The sequence below is a fragment of the Balaenoptera acutorostrata genome, chromosome 13 (assembly GCF_949987535.1).
Source record: "Balaenoptera acutorostrata chromosome 13, mBalAcu1.1, whole genome shotgun sequence".
NCBI classification, from domain to species: domain Eukaryota; kingdom Metazoa; phylum Chordata; class Mammalia; order Artiodactyla; family Balaenopteridae; genus Balaenoptera; species Balaenoptera acutorostrata.
The window spans coordinates 74,237,374-74,255,770 of record NC_080076.1 but is presented as its reverse complement, the minus strand read 5'-3'; the positions used below and the strand labels follow the sequence as shown (position 1 = coordinate 74,255,770).

The window sequence follows — 18,397 nt, the reverse complement described above, 5'->3', positions numbered from 1 at the left end:
TGAAAGTAGGAGTTCTTTTCTCAGAAAGCTTTAAAAAGAGTAAAAGCCTGTCCGTTGCACCTCACCTTTTAGAACTTGTCCTTGATGTGTAGATTCCAGCCTTTTAGGCATGTCGGTTCAGGCTCTTGGACAGTTGAGCACAGAGCCCTCTGGCCTAAGCCTGAGGGTTTTCAGTTAGAAGCAAAGATTGGTTTCCTTTGGCACAGCTAATGCGCTCTCTCGTTGGTCTCAGCATATTTGAATGCGAACAGCCAGTTTGTGTATTGTATAAAGTGTGAGCCAAGCGCAGTTTCCTATTTAAAAATGGCATCAGCAGGCCAGGTGGAGCTGTGAGCCGTGGAGGCAGCACCCCATGGAGCGGTTCTGAGAGGTGTCACTGGCTGACGTGGGAAAGCCAACCTGTATGTGTGTGTGGAGTTTATCACTGAAAAAGTATGAAAGTTCAGGGGGTGAAAAGTTGAATTGCCCCGTACTTTGTGGTTCGAGGTCATCATGTCTCTCTCCAAAGTCCTTTTATCTTTGGGCGAGTCACACAGTGTCTCTGGGCTGAAAATGAAAGGCCGGAGCTGGTGACCCTTTTTATTCCAGGCTTCTGTGAGGACCCAGCCTGGATGTTTCTTGGTAAATCCGACTTGCATTTCTTTGTCTTTTCATTCCAAGAAACGTTTAAAAACCAAAATGATAATGGGTTCTTGAGTCGAAACAAAGTGCACTTAGAGTCGGTATGCCTCCTTCTTGGCATTTTAACCTAGTACCTGGGTGGATAATGGGCTGAAAGCGTTTGGAAGGCTATAATGAGCGTGAATTTTCGCCCTTTACTTTCGCCATTCTTGGTGTCATGATAAATTGAACCAACATAAGGGCTGTTCCATACTTGCAGTCCGTTGTCTTAAGTGGAGTGCAAACCTTTCAGCCTTAGCTGCTGTGTATGAGGAATGTTGTGTATCTGTCTGACTTTCTGCTGTGCTTTATATAAAGCAAATTGTTGCATGTGGTCTTTTTTCTTCCTTCGTAAAACAACTTCTATTAAAGTAGGTAAATTAGGCATATTTTTCTTGAGTATCTCGTATATGAATCTGTTAATTAAGGAATTGGATGCAGTACAAATGATCTGTTAGGTGAACTCTTCAAGTGTCACTGATGAATTTTGTTTAAGGACATTCAAAAAAAAAGCACAGCCGTCTCATATCCAGAAATGATGAACGTTGAATTTTTGTATTTAATCAGAGCACCTCCCGTATTTGCTTTCGGTGTCTGCTTTCTGGTGAATGTGTCTTCTACGTAGGCTTACATATTACCTTCCCAACTTCTTAAAAAGAATTTTTTACTGTTGGCGTTGACATTTAAATAGCTGATTTCGGGACATTTGTTTCTTCCTCTGCTGTCCTGCTTGCCACTTTCTATTAAATAACGTGTCCGATCTCTCCCACATTAAAAAGGGCCAGAAAAGCATCAACTTAGAGGGAATGTGTTCTTTCCCTATTGGGACATTCTGGAGTCTCCTGTGGTTGCTGCTGGCTAGGGGACGTGCTCAGCCTCCTGAGTCCTTGAGTAATTGACGCTCTGGAATCGTCTCAGCTAATGTGCCGAGCAGGATTTTGCTGCTAGTAGGGGTTTTCCTGTATGTGTTCCTAGCAGGATGTGTTTCCTTTCATACAAACCATAGAAGTGCATCTGCTGGAATCTTTAAACAGGAAAATGTCAAAATTGTCGTCATTTTTTACGAGATTGATGGAAGTAGAGAGAATAGAGAACAGGTAGTAACATTTATTCAGGTGTTTTGAGTATATTTTATTTGGTGCCATTACAGTATTGTAAACACCCTGTCTTGTCTACATTTTTCCCTCCCAATACCCAACACATTTCTTGTTTGGCCTGTGAAATAAATTTTCTCTGTGTGACTTGACTAGGCAGTACCATAAGAAGCACGCCTTCACACTCTCCTAGAGGTTGAGGATGATCAACTGATGTAAGATGGAAATTTTCTTCTGAGAATGATTTTTAGCAAACTTTACTCTGATGCTTGTAAAATAAGTCCTTAAACCATGGACCTTATTTTTACAGCTTGTTCTTGGTTAAGATGTTTACCCAACATGTAAAGAAAATTTTAATCAGTTTTGTTTCCTTAGATGAGCTGTTAAGTATTGTGGATATTGGTAGTCAGCTTTTAGATTTTCTTTATTTGAAGCTGAAAACAAGAATATATTATCTACTCATTAGAAATTTATGTGGGAATGTAAAATCGGTGCAGCCACTATGGAAAATGGTATGGAGGTTCCTCAAAAAATTAAAAATAGAGCTACCATATGATCCAGCAATTCCACTTTGGGGTATTTATCCAAAGGAAACTAAATCACTGTCTTGAAAAGATATCTGCACCCCCGTGTTCACTGCAGTATTATTTACAATAGTCAAGATAGTGGAAACAACCTAAGTGTCCATTAACAGATAAATGGATGGGAAAATGTGGTATGATGGAATATTATTCAGCCATTAAAAAGAGGGAAATCCCACCATTTGTGACAACATGGATGGATATTGAGGGCATTATCCTAAGTGAAGTAAGTCAGATAGAGAAAGACAAATATCTTTTCAGTATATCAGGGGTCCACAGCCTGTTAGGAATCAGGCCACACAGCAGGAGGTGAGTGGCAGGCAAGGGAGTGAAGCTTCATCTGCTGCTCCTCATCGCTCGCATTACCGCTTGAACCATCCCCGCCACGCCACCTCGCCTCGGTCCATGGAAAAATTGTCTTCCACGAAACCGGTTCCTGGTGCCAAAAAAGGCTGGGGACTGCTGCTGTATATCACTTAGATGTTGAATCTTAAAAATGAAAACAAAAACAAAACAAAACTCAAACTCATGGAAACAGCACATTTTGGTGGTTGCCAGAGGTGGTGGATTAGGGGGGTGGATGAAATGGGTGAAGGGGTCTAAAGGTACAAACTTTCAGTTATAAGATAAGTCCTGGGGATGTAATGTACAGCATGGTGACTATAAAAAAGATAGATAAATTAAAAAGAGGTTTACTACGATGGCTGCTGGACAATCAAGACTTAACTCTTGCTTGGCCTTCAGTATCATCTAGAAACTTGGGCAGAGGAGACATGTGTCTTTGTTTCTAAAACTGAGGTTTCAACCACATCCCAGAGAGAGCATTTCATAGTTGGGCCTGTGCTCTCAACCTGCTTTCACATTGTCTTTCAAAGACACATCAGTTTTTATTATAATGAAAACCATTCTAGAATAGTCCCAGTCTTATTGGAAATTTGGTCAGAATGATCAATTGCATATTATAAGGCCTTGGGTAAGGTTTGTAATTCCCAACATTTTGTGGAAATTAAAAACCACGTTGCATTTTTTCTAAAATCAGTTTTTTTTGAAATTTGTAAACATTTCTTTCATTTGCTTAATGAATGACTTATTGCTACATTGTCTCCCTCTTTATTACTATGAGGATCCTTTATTACTGTGATAATCGCTAAGAAAAGGCCCTATGCAGTTTGAAGAATTTGTACTTGAAAGACCTAATGAGCAGGCAACCTCTCCAAGGTTGAACTCTGACAAGACATTTAAAATTGAGGACTTCCCTGGTGGTCCAGTGGTTAAGACTCCGGGTTTCCACTGCAGGGGGTGTGGGTTCTATCCCTGGTGGGGGAAGTTATGCATGCCTTGGGGTGTGGGCCCCCCCCCCACATTGAATGTACTCTATCCTTGGACTTTGTGTCTATGTATTAGTTCAGGATTCTTTCATTTACTCCTTTTAATATAACTGAAAATTAGATTTCTTTATAAAATGCTTTAGTTTTGGGGACACTCTAGTTGTATAATTTGGAACAAGATATTTAATAAAAGAACGCCTAAGTTTGATGATATGACCGTTTGGAAATTTATAGCCAAACGTTTAAAAAATTGGTGAAACACTAATACCATTTGATAATGCAGGCCTCTTTCTTGAGAAGAGGGTTTTTTTTTTTCTGTAGTAAACAGCATGCTGAGGTGGGAGAACATAAAATTTTGTAAAGGTTTCTTGATAACTGATACTAGTTCATTAACGTGAAAATCATACTTTTGGCTCACAATCAGTAGGAAATTGATTTGGGTTTTCTCCCTTTGGGTAGGGAAACCTATTAGCAGTCTCTTAAATAATAATTGTTGACATTTATTGGACAGTGCTTATTACTATGCTTCAGATTCTGTGCTAGGTACTTTGTAGATTTTTAAAGAACAGCTTTATTGAGGTATAATTCACATATCATACAACTCACCCTACTTGAAGTGTACAGTTCAGTGCTTTTTAATATGTTCACAAATATGTGCAACCATCACCACAAATTACAGAATATTTCCATCACTTCGGAAAGAAACCCTGTGCTCTTTAGCTGTAACCTCCTATTCCGCAGTACCCCTTCCTCCCCTCCAAGCAACCGCTAATTTACTTTCTGTGTCTCTAGGTTTGCCTATTCTGGGCTTTCGTGTGAATAGAAATCATAATATGTAGACTTTTGTAATTGGCTTCTTAGCGTAATATTTTCAAGGTTTATCCAAGTTGTAGCATGTATTAGTAAGTACTTTATTTTATTTTATTTTTTAAATATTTACTTATTTATTTAGGCTGCGCTGGGTCTTAGTTGCGTCATGCAGGTTCTTTAGTTGCGGCATACAGAATCTTTAGTTGTGGTGTGCGAACTCCTAGTTGCAGCATGCATGTGGGATCTAGTTCCCTGACCAGGGATCGAACCTGGGCCCCCTGCACTGGGAGCTCAGAGTCTTAGCCACTGGACCACCAGGGAAGTCCCCTACTTTTTTTTTTTATTTTTAATTGCCAAATAACATCCCATTGTGTGGATATATCACATTTTGTTTTTCCGTTCACCCAGTGGCTATCCAATATATGGGTTGTTTTCACCCTTTGGCTGTTGTGAATACGCTGCTATGAAAATTCCTGTACAAGTATTTGTGTGAATACCTGTTTTCAGTTCTTTTGGGTATATTCTTAGTTGTGGAATTTCAGGGTCACATCATAACTCTGTTTAATCATTTCAGAACTGCCAGACTGCTTTCCAAAGCAGCTGCACCATTTTACATTCCCGCTACCAGTGTATGAGGGTTCTGATTTCTCTACATCCTCATCCATACTTGTTATTCTCTGGCCTGATATTAGCCATCCTAGTGGGTGTGAAGTGGTATTTCATTGTGGTTTTGATTTACATTTCCCCAATGGCTAAAGATGTCCAGCACCTTTTCATGTGCTTATTGGATGTTTGTGTATCTTTTTTGGAAAGATATCTATTCAAGTACTTTGCTCATTTTTAAATTGGATTATTTGTCTTTTTATTATCGAGTTGTAGGAATTTTTTATATATTCTAGATACAAGTGCCTTGTCAGATATATGATTTCCAAAAATTTTCTCCCATTCTGTGGGTTGTCTTTTCACTTTCTTGATGGTGACTTTGAAGCACAGAGGTTTTTAATTTTGATGAGGTCCATTTTGTACTCTTTTTATTTTGTTGCTTGTGCTTTTGGTGTCATATCTAAGAATCCTTTGCCAGATCCAAGGTCATGAAGATTTATTCCTATGTTTTCTCCCAAGAGTTTTAAAGTTTTGAGCCCTTATAGTTATATCTTTGATCAGTTTTGAGTTAATTATTTTAAATGATGTGAGGTCAGGGTCCAGCTTCTTCTGTATGTGGCTATTCAATGGTCCCAGCACCATTTGTTGAAAAGACTTATCTTCCCCCCCATTGAATGGTTTTGGTACCCTTGTCGAAATCGCTTGACCGAAGATGTACGAATTTATTTCTGCACTTTCAGTTCTATTCCGTTGACCTATATGTCTGTCCTTGTTCTGATTTTGTCAGATTTTTGTGAGATGATCATGTGATTTTTGGTTTTTATCTGATGGATAGATGTTACATTAATTGATTTTCAGATGTCACACCAACCTTGCATTGTGGGATAAGTCCCACTTGGTCATGGTGTATAATCCTTTTCATATGTTGCTAGATTTGGTCTGCTAGTATTTTGTTGAGGATTTTTGTGTCTATATTTATAAAAGATATTAGTCTAGTTTTCTTGTGATGTCTTTGTCTGATTTTGGTATCAGTAATACTGGTCTCATAAAATTTGTTTGGAAATTTGTTCCCGTCTATTCTTTGTAAAAATCTGTGAAGAACTGGTATTAATTCTTTAAATATTTGATAGACTTCAGCAGTGAAGCCATCTGAACCTGGGATGTCAGATGTTGTTTTTAATTCTTATGATGGGTATCATCCCCTTCATTTTATAGATGAGGAAACTGAGGCTCGTAAAGGTTAGTGGCTGAGCTGGGATTTGAATCTGGATTACCGTATGTTAAGTACTAAGATGATAACAATAGCCGACATTTATTGCGTATTTAGTTACGTGTTTTTAACCAGACAGGGTACTTTAACGAAATCATCTCCTGCTATAGTCCCATTAGCAAATGCTCATTTAATGATCACTTCAACTTTATATGTAATGTACCCATTTCCAGACAGAGAATCTGACACTTAAGCAGATTATGACTTTGCCCTACTGAACCACGGCCAGGAAGTAAATGGTACAGCTGTGCTTCTCACTCACAAGGTTGCCTGACTCTGGAGCCTGCCCTCTTAATTGCCTTTCTCTATTGTGTGCAGCAAAAGCAGCTGTGCCACATGTGGGCAGCTGAGCCCAGATCAGATTCGACCTTGGATGTGAGTGGCCTGGCCCAGACAGCACAGCACTCCAGGAGCCCCAGCTTTTCTCACTCTCTCTGCTCTGTAGCTAACACTGTCCTCCATGGTTGTAGCAAAAGAACCTATCATTCTGACTTCGTGTAGTTAGGTGAAAATTTGTGTAACATATGTCACTCTGTGTAATACAGAAATGACTTTTAAAGGTGTGTCAGCCAGCTGGCAGATTTGTGTGATGTCTTTCAGTGAAGACATTCAAAGCACTTTCCATATTTATGTTAATATTCATATTGTTGGTGAGATTAGATGGTATCTTGGCCTATTTGAGTGAAGAGGAAAGATTGTCTCAATTTTTCAGGTTGAAGGGCTTCCTCAAATGTCCGTTAACATTGAATCGTGGGCCCCAAAAAGCTGACCCAATGCCTGTGTGGGTAGGGGGGCTGGGTGGGTGGTGGACCTCACAGAGGGCGGTGAGGGCTGACTTCCTGTGGGGCAGGGTGGGTGCTCTCTCAGCAGGCAGCCAGCCTTCTGGCAGCTCCCAGAACACAGGGCTGGAGGCTCTGCTGCACAGGACCAGGTCGTCTGTGTGGTACCTGCGTACGCGTGCTCACCTGTGCTGGTGTTGTCCTGGCCAGGGCCTGCCCTGTGGCTTCTGGGGCAGGTGAGGGGTGGCCCCTGACTGTGCAGCACTGGAGGAGCAGAGCTGGGTGTCTAGCCGCTCCTAATTAGGCTTTTGGTCAGTTTTCCCTGCAGCCCCTCTCCCACATCTGTTTCCCTTCTGAGCGCTCGGCGGTTTCACAGTGGGCCTGGGGTCCTTCTGTGAGCCGCTCCTCCTGAGACCTCAGCTGAGTGGAGAACACTCACTTCTGCCAGTTACACTTGCCTGACAGCTTTCCTCTTGCACAGTTTTGTGGTCACATTTGCTCTCTTGTAGGCTCCTTTCCAGTGTCCTTTCGCTTGTCCTTTGGTGTTTATACCAGCTTTTGTTCCTTCCCTGTCATTTTGTTAGGATTTCAGGAAGGAGTGGAGGTAAATGCCATTTGTGTTTCTTTTGTAAATTACCTCTTCATGTCCTTTGTGTAATTTCCTACTGGGATTTTCATGTTTGGAATCTATAAAAACTTTATATATGAAGGATATCAACTCTTTGGCATATGGTGCAATTCTCCCTCTTCTTTGTTAACTTTACTTTTGAAACACTTGCTGGAAGGTAATGGCAGGGATTCCAGCTTCTGCTGACTTGTGCTGATGGTCGGGTAGGGAAATGGATCCTGAGACCAGCTGGCTGTACATTGGCTTTTGTATGGATGTGCTTTTCTTTTGGTTTTCACCACCTCGTGGAAGCTGTCTTATCTCCTCCAGTTTGAGAAGTATTCATACTGTTTCACAGATGGAGGACCCCGGCCAAGTGGAAGCAAGTCATTTGCCGTCTTCTCCACCAGGTGCTCTCAGCCTCTGGTCCTGGTGGTCAGCTGGGAAGGTCTGGCAGCAGCTGGGCTGAGGAGCACACCTGCTCACCAGCCTGCCAAGGCTTTGTCGCCTCAGCCCAGCCACACGTCCTAGGCTTGGAGAGAGGCCGCTTCTGCACATGCCTTGAAAGGGTAGAAGGAGACTGGCAAAACTAACTTCTCTCCTTTTGTGCTTAGCAGTGGGCCCAGAGCCACGCGGAAGGGAATTCAAGGGGAGGAATCAGCAGCAGCCCTGCATGTGTCCCATTTGGCACAAGTGGACAGGTGTTAGTTAGCCCTCCTGGCCTTGGGGATCAGGGCGACTGGTTTTCAGCTGAGCTGTGAAGGTTTGACTGTGTTCCATCTCCACTTGTGTTTTCCCGTGGCTCCCTCCTCCCTAGCCAGCGTGAACGGAATGTCCTGGCATTAGCAGACAGGAAAAGGACCCTGCGGTGCAGCCCAGGAGATCTCAGGCAGGTGGGGCCGCTGATCCTAAAGCCTGAACACTGTCAGTGCACATGTCAGTTGGACAACCCAGTGGAAGTTGGGGTCTGAAATGACCCATGAGGAAGCCTGGGAACACCAGCTTGGTGTCACTTCCTGTCCCCTAGGCCCTCTGGTTTACTTGGGAAGTGGCTGTGGTGAGTGATCAGCTCTGACATCCTGGTTTCCGTTACCCTCCCTGAGTTTTTCTGTTCCTCTGTCTCACTGCCGCTGCCGGGAAAACTCCAGGCCTTTCTCAGGCCCGGTTCACCATCACAGCCTCTTAGCCCAAGCCCTTGCTTTTCGCTTCTTGCTGTCTAGGAGGTCCAGTGTGCTAGCGTCAGGCCTCTTGTCATCCTCGTCTCTACTTTCCATTAAAAGTTTTGCTACTCTTTTCCAGGACCTGGCTTCTGCCCCATGGTAGCAGTCAGCACCAGGAGTTTGGTTCCGAGTTGCTCTGATTGTCCTGCCTGTGTTGGAAACCTCTTGAAGGCAGGGGTGGTTTGCTTGTGTTGAATTCTCCACTGCATGTAGTTGGTCTTGTGGAAACACTCATGAGCAGGCTCCGCTCTCAGACCAGAGTGCTGATGTCTGGGGAAAAGCTGAAAGATGGAAAAATTACCTTGACAGACTGAGGAAAAAGCCACAGTATCATAATTTGTGGGAGGAGGGATTCCTCAGTTTCAGGTCTATCAGATAACTTCACTTTGGAGTTTTCTTATCTGTAAAAGGGGAGGGCGGGTTAGAGTGGATTGTCTTTCCATTCCCACCCAGCTCTGAAAGGCTAATTTCTCTTCATTCTTTACCTTGATCTTTCTCTTGAAATTAAAACTGATGAGTTGCTTCTGGATCTTGAGTTAGGAAGTTTTCATTTCTTTGTCATTCTTGCCCTGACACATTTTGCATTTTTCTCTGGGTACGTGCTGCTGAAGGAAATTTGGATTTGCCATTTGGCTACATTTTAGGAGAGCAGACAAAATGCCATACTATTCTGGTTTTTTCCCATCTTTTCATTTGTAGAAGTAAAGCTTTCACTCAGGGGCATGATTTTAATATACTTTTTGTTCTCCCACAGACACGATGAGGCGAGTGGTACGACAGAGCAAGTTTCGCCATGTATTTGGACAAGCGGTGAAAAATGACCAGTGTTACGATGATATCCGGGTTTCTCGAGTGACCTGGGATAGTTCCTTTTGTGCTGTCAATCCCAGATTCGTTGCCATAATCATAGAAGCGAGTGGGGGAGGAGCGTTCCTTGTACTCCCTTTGCACAAGGTAAGTCATCTGACTTTCCATCCTGTGAGACACCCTCCGGTAATCTCTGTTTAGTCTGTAATAGATTGATTTTGGAGATTGATAGTCACTAAGCATTGTGTGATTTCTAGGACCATTAGACTTGGATGTAATTGAGCTTAAGTTCCACACGCTTTACTAACCACATCAGTTTTTCTCTGACAGAGAATCATTGAACAGAATGGCAAATTCTGTTCTGGGTGTGCCCTCTACGGATGAAAAAGATTCTTATAATGATGCTGTGAGCATGGACAGGCACAGGAATTTTATGATTTGGTTCATAATCATCCACCTTTCATAAAAGTTTTTCCCAAAAGTGCAATTTTAGAAACAGTTATGTTTTCAAATGGGCAGAAATTGATAAGATGGTAAGAGAATCTTTTTGGTGTGTGAGGTCATGAGGACTGAGACTTTTTGGTTTTGCTTTGTTTTTGGTTTTGAATGGTAAATGGGATGAGGGCTCAAGAAAATGTCCCCAAACAATGCAGATTTCAAGTCTGGACAGTAGTAGGTTTCAGCATAGGATCTAAACAGCGTTAACAAGCGGTGGAAATAAAGGCTCTTTATTGAAAGTGGTTCTGTGTGACTTTGAACCCGCTGGGCTTCCTAGTTCTCCCTTCTCCTGACTTTATCCTTCCAGAGAGCCCTCTCCAGTATGGGGGAGAAGATAGGAGATTTGTAATTTTCTGCCTGTTCTTGAAAATTGTAGATGAAAGTCTGTACTGGCTTTAACAGGAAATCCCAGAATTGCAAATAATGGGGGGTGGGAAACACCGTGAAGAGAGAGCTTGGAAAGAGTCATTTTCTGATTAGCTTTTAGGAGGAGAATAAGTTTGGTGAGTCCTGAGCCCTAATGATAAAGATGCAGATGTTGGGTCATGTTAACAGCTGTTTCCACTCTGCTGGGAACAGTGGGTCTCCCTGAGTCTGAGCCATGCCTAGTAGAGGCATGTCTCATCATAATGGACCATGTGATTCTGAAAGTGGTTACAGTAACATGAATTTCTGTCAGAGTATTGTATTTTGGTGTTTTTTCCTTAGGAAAACTCTTGCTGGGAAAACTTCCAATTCTCTTGTACTTCTCATTCTCTCAGATGCTCATGACTAACTTGTTTTATTTTAACATCTGATTTGTATCTCAGTGGCTGGATTGATGTGATATTACACAATAGAACCATCTCACTACAGAGGAGATGGATGCCTTTGGGGAACAAATCTGACGTATGTTTCCAAACGTACTTTCTTATTGGCGAGGTTGTTAATCATGTTATAAAGGAGAATCTTTTCATTAAATTGAAATTAAATTTTCTACTCAGATACTTTTGCTTTTGTGGAGGAGATTGTTGTTTCAGTGGTGAACAATACATTACACTATTGTAGCTGTACTTACCTGATTTGGGAGTGGGGGTTGGAGTTTAATGCCAGTCGCGTTTGATCTCCATGACTTTCTAGTCAATTTGTTCACCAAGAGCAAGGAGCATTTGGAAACTTGACTTTTCAGTGGTGGGTCTTATGGCAGCCAGCTGAGAAGACACCTCAGCTTGTCAACCAAGATCAGGCACTGAAGTACCATGATCTCTTTTGAGTTCAAGAGGGATAAATTTAAGACTTTTTGCTTCAAAGAAGGAGAATAAGCCAATTAAGAAGCTCCAAATAAACTTTTGAACGGCTAATCTTCCTCCACGTTCAGACAGTTCTCTTCAAGTCCCACATTCACAAAAGGCTCTGTGAGTCCACCTTTGCTTTCACAAACCATGGGAAACTTAGAGTTACATTTATACTGTTTAAGGGAGCCCTGTGTGCAGGTCCTAAGCTAACTGGATCTTATGCTTTGGTTTTCAGTTGCATTAAGTGACCAATACCTAAATAAATAGGTTTTATTATTTTGTTCTTCAACCAGCTGTATAGGAATTGGGACAGAATAAGTTGCTTCAGAAATTATCATGTTTGAACAAAACGTTGGCTTTTGGAGGAGCCTCGAGGGTCTGTCTTTTTCCCAGGCTTATAATACATTCTGTGTGGCTCTACTCCTTAAATATTAATTTGTGTTGGAGGAGGTGACATTGGCATAAACTAAGCCCAGTGACACCCATTGGAAATAAGGTCAGTACTTGGGGTTATCGACTTTTATAATCGACGGGTTCACACGTACTCTGGGATTTTTGTGTATTAAAATGTGTATTGAGCCCTTAGGGTCAGTGTGGCGTCGAGGAAGGAACATGGGTCTGGAGCCAGGGGTTCAACCCTGTCTTGGTCACCGACTTGTGGTGAGACGTGGATATGTCATTCTGTCCTTATGCTCTCCCATATCTCTATCTGTAACGTGAGGGGCTATATATAAAAGTGATTTTCTAAATGGTTCTGAAGAACCTAGGGGCAGGATAAAGATGCAGACGTAGAGAATGGACTTGAGGACACGGGGAGGGGGAAGGGTAAGCTGGGACGAAGTGAGAGAGTGGCATGGACATACACACACTACCAAATGTAAAATAGATAGCTAGTGGGAAGCAGCCGCATAGCACAGGGAGATCAGCTCGGTGCTTTGTGTCCATCTAGAGTGGTGGGATAGGGAGGGTGGGAGGGAGACGCAAGAGGGAGGGGATATGGGGATATATGTATATGTATTGCTGATTCACTTTGTTATACAGCAGAAACTAACACACCATTGTAAAGCACTTATACTCCAATAAAGATGTAAAAAAAAAAAAAAAAAGTGGTTTGCTACCCAAAATTCAGCAGAGGAAACACTGTTGTTCCTTTTTTTTCCCTCCTTAGTGCTAACACGTAACTTTGGGAAGTAGATGCCTTTTTACTCGTGGCTGCTTTTCCGCCAAGGGCAAGGCTGAGCCCAGCAACGAAAAGTGGTCTGTGGCTCCTGTAGACAGTTCTGTGTCTTGGGAGCTCTTAGAAGGATCCTCTGTGATGGCAGGGCCTAGCCCAGAGCCCCGAAGTGTCAGGTGACACCCACCTTTCTTTTCTTCCTAAGACCCTGTCCCTTGACTACTTACTATCTAGGTTTTTAGAAAATAGAACTATGTCCCACATTGTCAGAAAACCTACATTTCTGCCTGCTTTAAAGGGCTGATTGCCCTCTGGATATCTATTTCCTTATAATTTTGATATAATAATGAATATTTGAATAAGGATCGTAAGTTTTACATTTTTACAGATATTTCGTTGTTCATATAGTACGAGGTCTTCACTGTTCTTTGACTATGCACATGTGGTTTGATTGTCTATAGACTGAGTGTCTGCTGGGTTGCATCTTTGCTCTCCAGGAGCACTGCGTCTACTTTTCATTGTGGTCAGTTTCCTGACCACCCCACGTCCCCCAGGAGATTGCTGGTACTGCGGTGTTTTTGTCTCACCTTTAGAAGTGCAGCCTTGAAGGAGAAAAACATTGGGGACCTGAATACATGGTGAACCCATTGATCCTAATACAGGACTCTGCCCTGGAAAAGAGATCCTACAACTTCAGTGTCTTGGCAACTTTGAAATAGTTTTACAGTGAGGTGCTGCTTTTGTTTAAAGGCAAAGAAAAACCAAATTCCCACATATAATAAGTGATGCTTGAAATGAAGATTGTGGGAAATGATGCTCTGGGTGTGTATTGGGCTCCTGTACGTGTTGATGGCAGTCTAGGATTTCTCTAAACATGAACTTAAGGAGGTGGGTATGGGTTTTAATCACTATCTCAAGAGACTTCTGGCAGTGTGTATGTGTATGTGTGTGTGTGTGTGTGTGTGTGTGTGTCCGTCTGTCTGTCTGTGTCCCCCCGCTGTTTTTTTTTTCCTGGTTATAGTCAGCCAGGTTGGTTTTAGTGATGCTTTTGGGGCTTTCTGTCCATGTTAATATTGAATATGTGTGTACTGATCTTAAGATGTATTGTGACTTTCTGAAAGGCTCCCATTTTAAAACATGGCCTTCCATGAATTCTTCTTCAAAGTTAGTTAGCGTCAGCAGTAAATAGGACTTATTATTGCAATCTCATGAGGCTTATGATTAGATTCCAGGAGAATCATGGTCTCTGTCTTCCAGGACTTAAAATTAAAAATGGAAAGAGTGGTAGAGACAAATACATTGACACATACACGCAAGAGGTAAGCTTAGGAATGAATATATGTTTATTTAAGTGTATGGTTTATGAGGTTTTTGTTCAGAAAGTTTTATTAGAGAAAGTAGGATTTAAAGAGGTCACTGCTGGGGGAATACGGAAAGTACTCAGCCCTGAGGTGGGGCGATTTAGATTAGCACACATGATTCAGGGTTTCTTTTGTAATGCTTCCCTCAAGCTGTGGCATGCTGTTCAGTTATGACTTCTCAAGGTGTGGCTTAGTACATTTTCTTATTCTTTGGTCTTTCAGAGGATGAATAATATCAGTCTTGTTGAACAGAAGTTGGCTTTGTGGTTTTGGCCGTGGGGTTCTCCCCACAACTACACAAGCTGCCTTGTCAGGAGCACACAGGTTCCAGCCCCCTGTGCGCTACCACGTGGGCACGAAGGTCACGAACGAGCCTCTCCTTGTGCAGGAGCCACGCTCGTGATGTGAGACCAAGGCATTCCCATCCCTGTTGTGAGCCACGGTGGCTCCTACAAACAGCAGTGTTGGGTGTGTGTGGGCACAGGCGTGCGCATACGCACTAAAACTTCAGATCACAGTGAACCTGGAGCAAGGGTTGAGGGAGTTGGTTAGAATTCTATGCTCTTGATGTCTTAACATCCGCTTGGACGGAGGATGCAAATTGGAGGGCTCCTGTCTTCCCTAATCGCTTTCTCCCTTCCTCCCTTGACTGTTCTTACTTTGGAGGATTGGAGTGATGGCTAATTTCATCTTCCCAGTAATTGCCTAGGAGAGCAGCTCTGCTCTGGGCCATGATGGGATGGGTGTGGCCAAGTCTTTGTCAACCTTTTGGGTCACTGTCTCCTCTCTCTTCTTGCTCCTCTGGTGTAGCTGTGAGGTGCCTTCTTATACACAGTTATGTTTCCCCCGTATATTTTAAGAACTGTGTGTGGGAATATTTGGGATCTTGCTTTATTTATGTCTGTGAACTATCTTTTCAGCTCATTTTGTAGTCTTTCTCAACTAGAGTTTTGTGAAAGAATTCAGCCCCTACAGAAAATCATTTCAGTGAATATTTTCTTAGTTTTCTCAAGAAAGGGACATAGCTAAGCCTTATAGATGGATAGGAGAGAAATTAATCCATTACATAAAGTAGCTGCCTTAGGGCATTAGGACTTAATTCCTTCACAGAACCCAGGTTGACAAGGACTGCTTTAGAGTATTTTTCTGTCATACTTATTGAAGAAGAAATTTATTGAGGAAGAAATTTTGATTCATTTCAGTCAGTATTCTAAGTGCTCCTTCTTAATGTTTAGTATCCAACTCAAATTTTATCTCCAATTTGCTGAGACAGTGGAAATCATCCTTTGGGATTCCTTAGCTGCTTGTCTCATGCCACTGGTACCACAGGCTGCATTATCACATTGTAATGTGATTATTTTCTTAGCCACATGACAGATAACAGGAGGGTGGTTGGAATTATATGCTCTTGATCTCTTGACCTTCGCTTGGATGGAAGATACAAAATGGATGGGTGTATGGTAGGGTTCTCCAGCATCTCACCTTACTCTCTTGTGGTAGCAGCCTCCAAGATGGGCTCCAATGGTTCTCGCCTCCTTGTGTCTTGCCATTGTGTGGTTCCCTCCCACATTAAATAGGGCTGACCTGTGTAGCCACTAGGATATGGAGGAATTGATGGAGTGTGACTTCTGAGACTTGGTCATAAAAGCATATTAGCTTCTACTTTATTTCTTTTGGAGCTTTCATGCTGTAAGGATGCTCAAGCAGCTCTGTGGAGAGGTCCATAGGGCCGCCCGCCAATAGCCAGCACTGACTTACCAACCACGTGAGTGTGTCATCTTGAAGGTGGATCCTGCAGACCTAGCTGACACCTTGACTGAGGAGAACCCTCAGCCAGAACCACCCGGATAAGCTGCTTTTGAACTCCTGACCCACAGAAACTGTGTGAGATGAGAAATACTTACTGTTTTAAGTAGCTAAATCTTAGCGTAACTCATTAAGCAGCAGTGATAACTAAAACATGTACAGTTGACCCTTGAAAAACCAGGGGTTAGGGGTGCAGACCCCTTGGCAGTTGAAAATCCATGTATAAGTTTACAGTTGGCCCTCTGTATCCATGGTTCTGCATGTGCGGGTTCGATCAACTGTGGATCTTGTAGTACATATTTTTTGGAAAAAATGTGCATATAAGTGGACCTGCATAGTTCAAACCCGTGTTGTTCAAGGGTCAGCTGTATTCTCAGGATGTGGCACTTGACTCAATAATGTTAGGTCACACAATGCACAAATAAATGAGTAATTCAAAGCGGCCTGAAAGGCCTTTGGGTAATTTTAAACACTTTTTCCACCTCTCCTTTTAAAAAAACTCTGTATAGATAGATACATACATATAGATATACAGCATTCTTTAATAAATCTTAAATGAATAATTGAGGGATTCTGTACAGTAGCAAGAGAAAGTTATGTTAGATGGCAAGATCTGGTTATCCTATGTTCTGTGATACTGTCACATAACCTCAAAATGTGCTATAAGGTTATAGTCTGTCTTAAGTGTAATTTCAAATTATGTTATTATTTTGGGGGGGGAATGTCTGAAATGTTAACGTAGATGGTGGGACTAAAGGTGATTTTTATTTTCTTCTTTATAATTACCTGTACTTTTTTCAAAATGTTTTACAATGAACTTATTACATGTAAAGATTATTTTTAAAAAGTATTATCAGAAATATTACCAAAGCTATGAAGAGCTAATTGTTGTTTAAGCTTAAGTGAAATCTAAAACAGTACTCTAAAAAAGTTACATTAATTCATTCACATACTTATTTCTCAGACATTTGAGCACCTGCTCTGTGCCAGGACCTGTTTCGAATCTTGCTCTTAAAAAAGCTTTGCTAACAGTTGGCCTCGATCTCTCCAATGGGGAGGTTTGTCTGTGTCTAAAGGGCTCTGACACAGCGATGGGAGATGAGTTCTAAATGAGGCTCAAGGAAGATGTTACAGAGAAGGTTCTGTTGGAAGTTGGGTTTCTCCTGAGTGTAGGAGCCAGGGATGAAACAGAAGAGGAGCCCAACCAACTCACTAAACTGATGAGTTAGAAGAGGGCCTCTGTTCCCAGGAGGGCGAAGAACGAGGGGGGCCACATCCTTCTTTCTGCGTTGGGATGGCCTTTTCTCGTATTGGAGAAATGGAATGCTTGATTGGAGGGGGATTAGGAGGAGCTGTACGACAGCTTTCTGGTAGAAAAATTACACACTTCTTGGCCCTTTTTTTCCTTCACTTCCAGTGTAAATAGTGCAAAACTGGTGTTTTCCTTCACCGTTACATGGAGAAGAACCAGGATAAGCACTGCTCTGCATTTTAGGATTTTTGTTAAAACTGGATCTACATGGCATCTTTCCACTGTTTCAGCTTCAGGGAAAGGCGGTGACTTCATGTTATATTCTTAAACATAAGGCTCCAAAGTGACATCAGAATGTGCTTGGAGGGTCCCCTTCATGTATGATGTCTTAGTTTTTGCACACGGTGGGGTTGCTGTCATACCTCTGTTCTACAGTTGCAGAAATTGAAACTCAGGCTGAGTGACTGCCCGGAGCTGTGGGGTCTTCCGTGGATTAGAACCTAGGTCTCTGAGTCTTTATTTGATTTGTACATGCATATTTTTGATTAACATTTTTTTTCCCACTGAGTGTGAAAGATTTTTTAATAGAAACCGTGGTCTAATTGACACTTAATCCTTTGCATTCTTTCTCTGGGATGAGAAGGCTTAATAACAAAAACACTAGCCGGTCAGGGCTCTGATTCTGGCAGCTCGGAGAATTGTCTCAAGGTTTGGAAGGTGCTTGGGCTCACCGTGCCTTGCGAGCAGACAGTGGCAGTGATGGAGTCGCAGCAGCTCGCATCACTGAGGGCTTCCTTTAAGTGCCAGGCGCCGCGCTGCTAAGTGCCTTCTTTCATGGACTAGTTCAAAAGAAGTGGCAGTCTCCCGATGGTTCTTTTCTCTGTGACCCCCAGTTACTGCCAGCACCTGCTGGATTTGCATTGGCTGCGCCTCCCCCTTACTGTATGCTGCTGACAGGCAATTTCCATTCCCACAAATAGCGGTGCCCCGTTTTGGACAAGGGTGGCGATGCCAGTAGCCCTTTGTACAGATGTGGACATCTGGCACAGGGTAGCTTTGGTGTGATGGGCAGGGGCTTTTATTCAGTGCCAGTGTCCTGATGTGTCCTGGGATGCCCATTCACTGCCTCCTGAAGTACATGCTGTCTGCTACCCTGAGCACCTGAAGTGTCAGTTGTGTGGGCTGTGAAAGGCTGGGAGGCGGGGCAGGGGCGGCAGCGGAGGACGCGGGGTGAGGGGCGCCAGGTGCAGAACAATGACTTCCAAATTACTTC

At 42.6% G+C, this 18,397-nt stretch overlaps 1 protein-coding gene across 3 annotated transcripts in view; it reads left to right on the top strand.

Moving 5' to 3' along the window:
- The window catches only part of CORO1C (coronin 1C), an 83,497-nt gene that overhangs the window by 18,967 nt on the left and 46,133 nt on the right, over positions 1-18,397 (top strand). For all 3 annotated transcript variants that reach the window (XM_007180078.3, XM_057526797.1, XM_057526796.1), the window contains one exon: positions 9,707-9,906. In XM_007180078.3, the coding sequence (XP_007180140.2) occupies positions 9,712-9,906 (195 nt within the window). In that variant the 5' untranslated portion in view covers positions 9,707-9,711. The remainder of the gene's footprint in view (positions 1-9,706; positions 9,907-18,397) is intronic.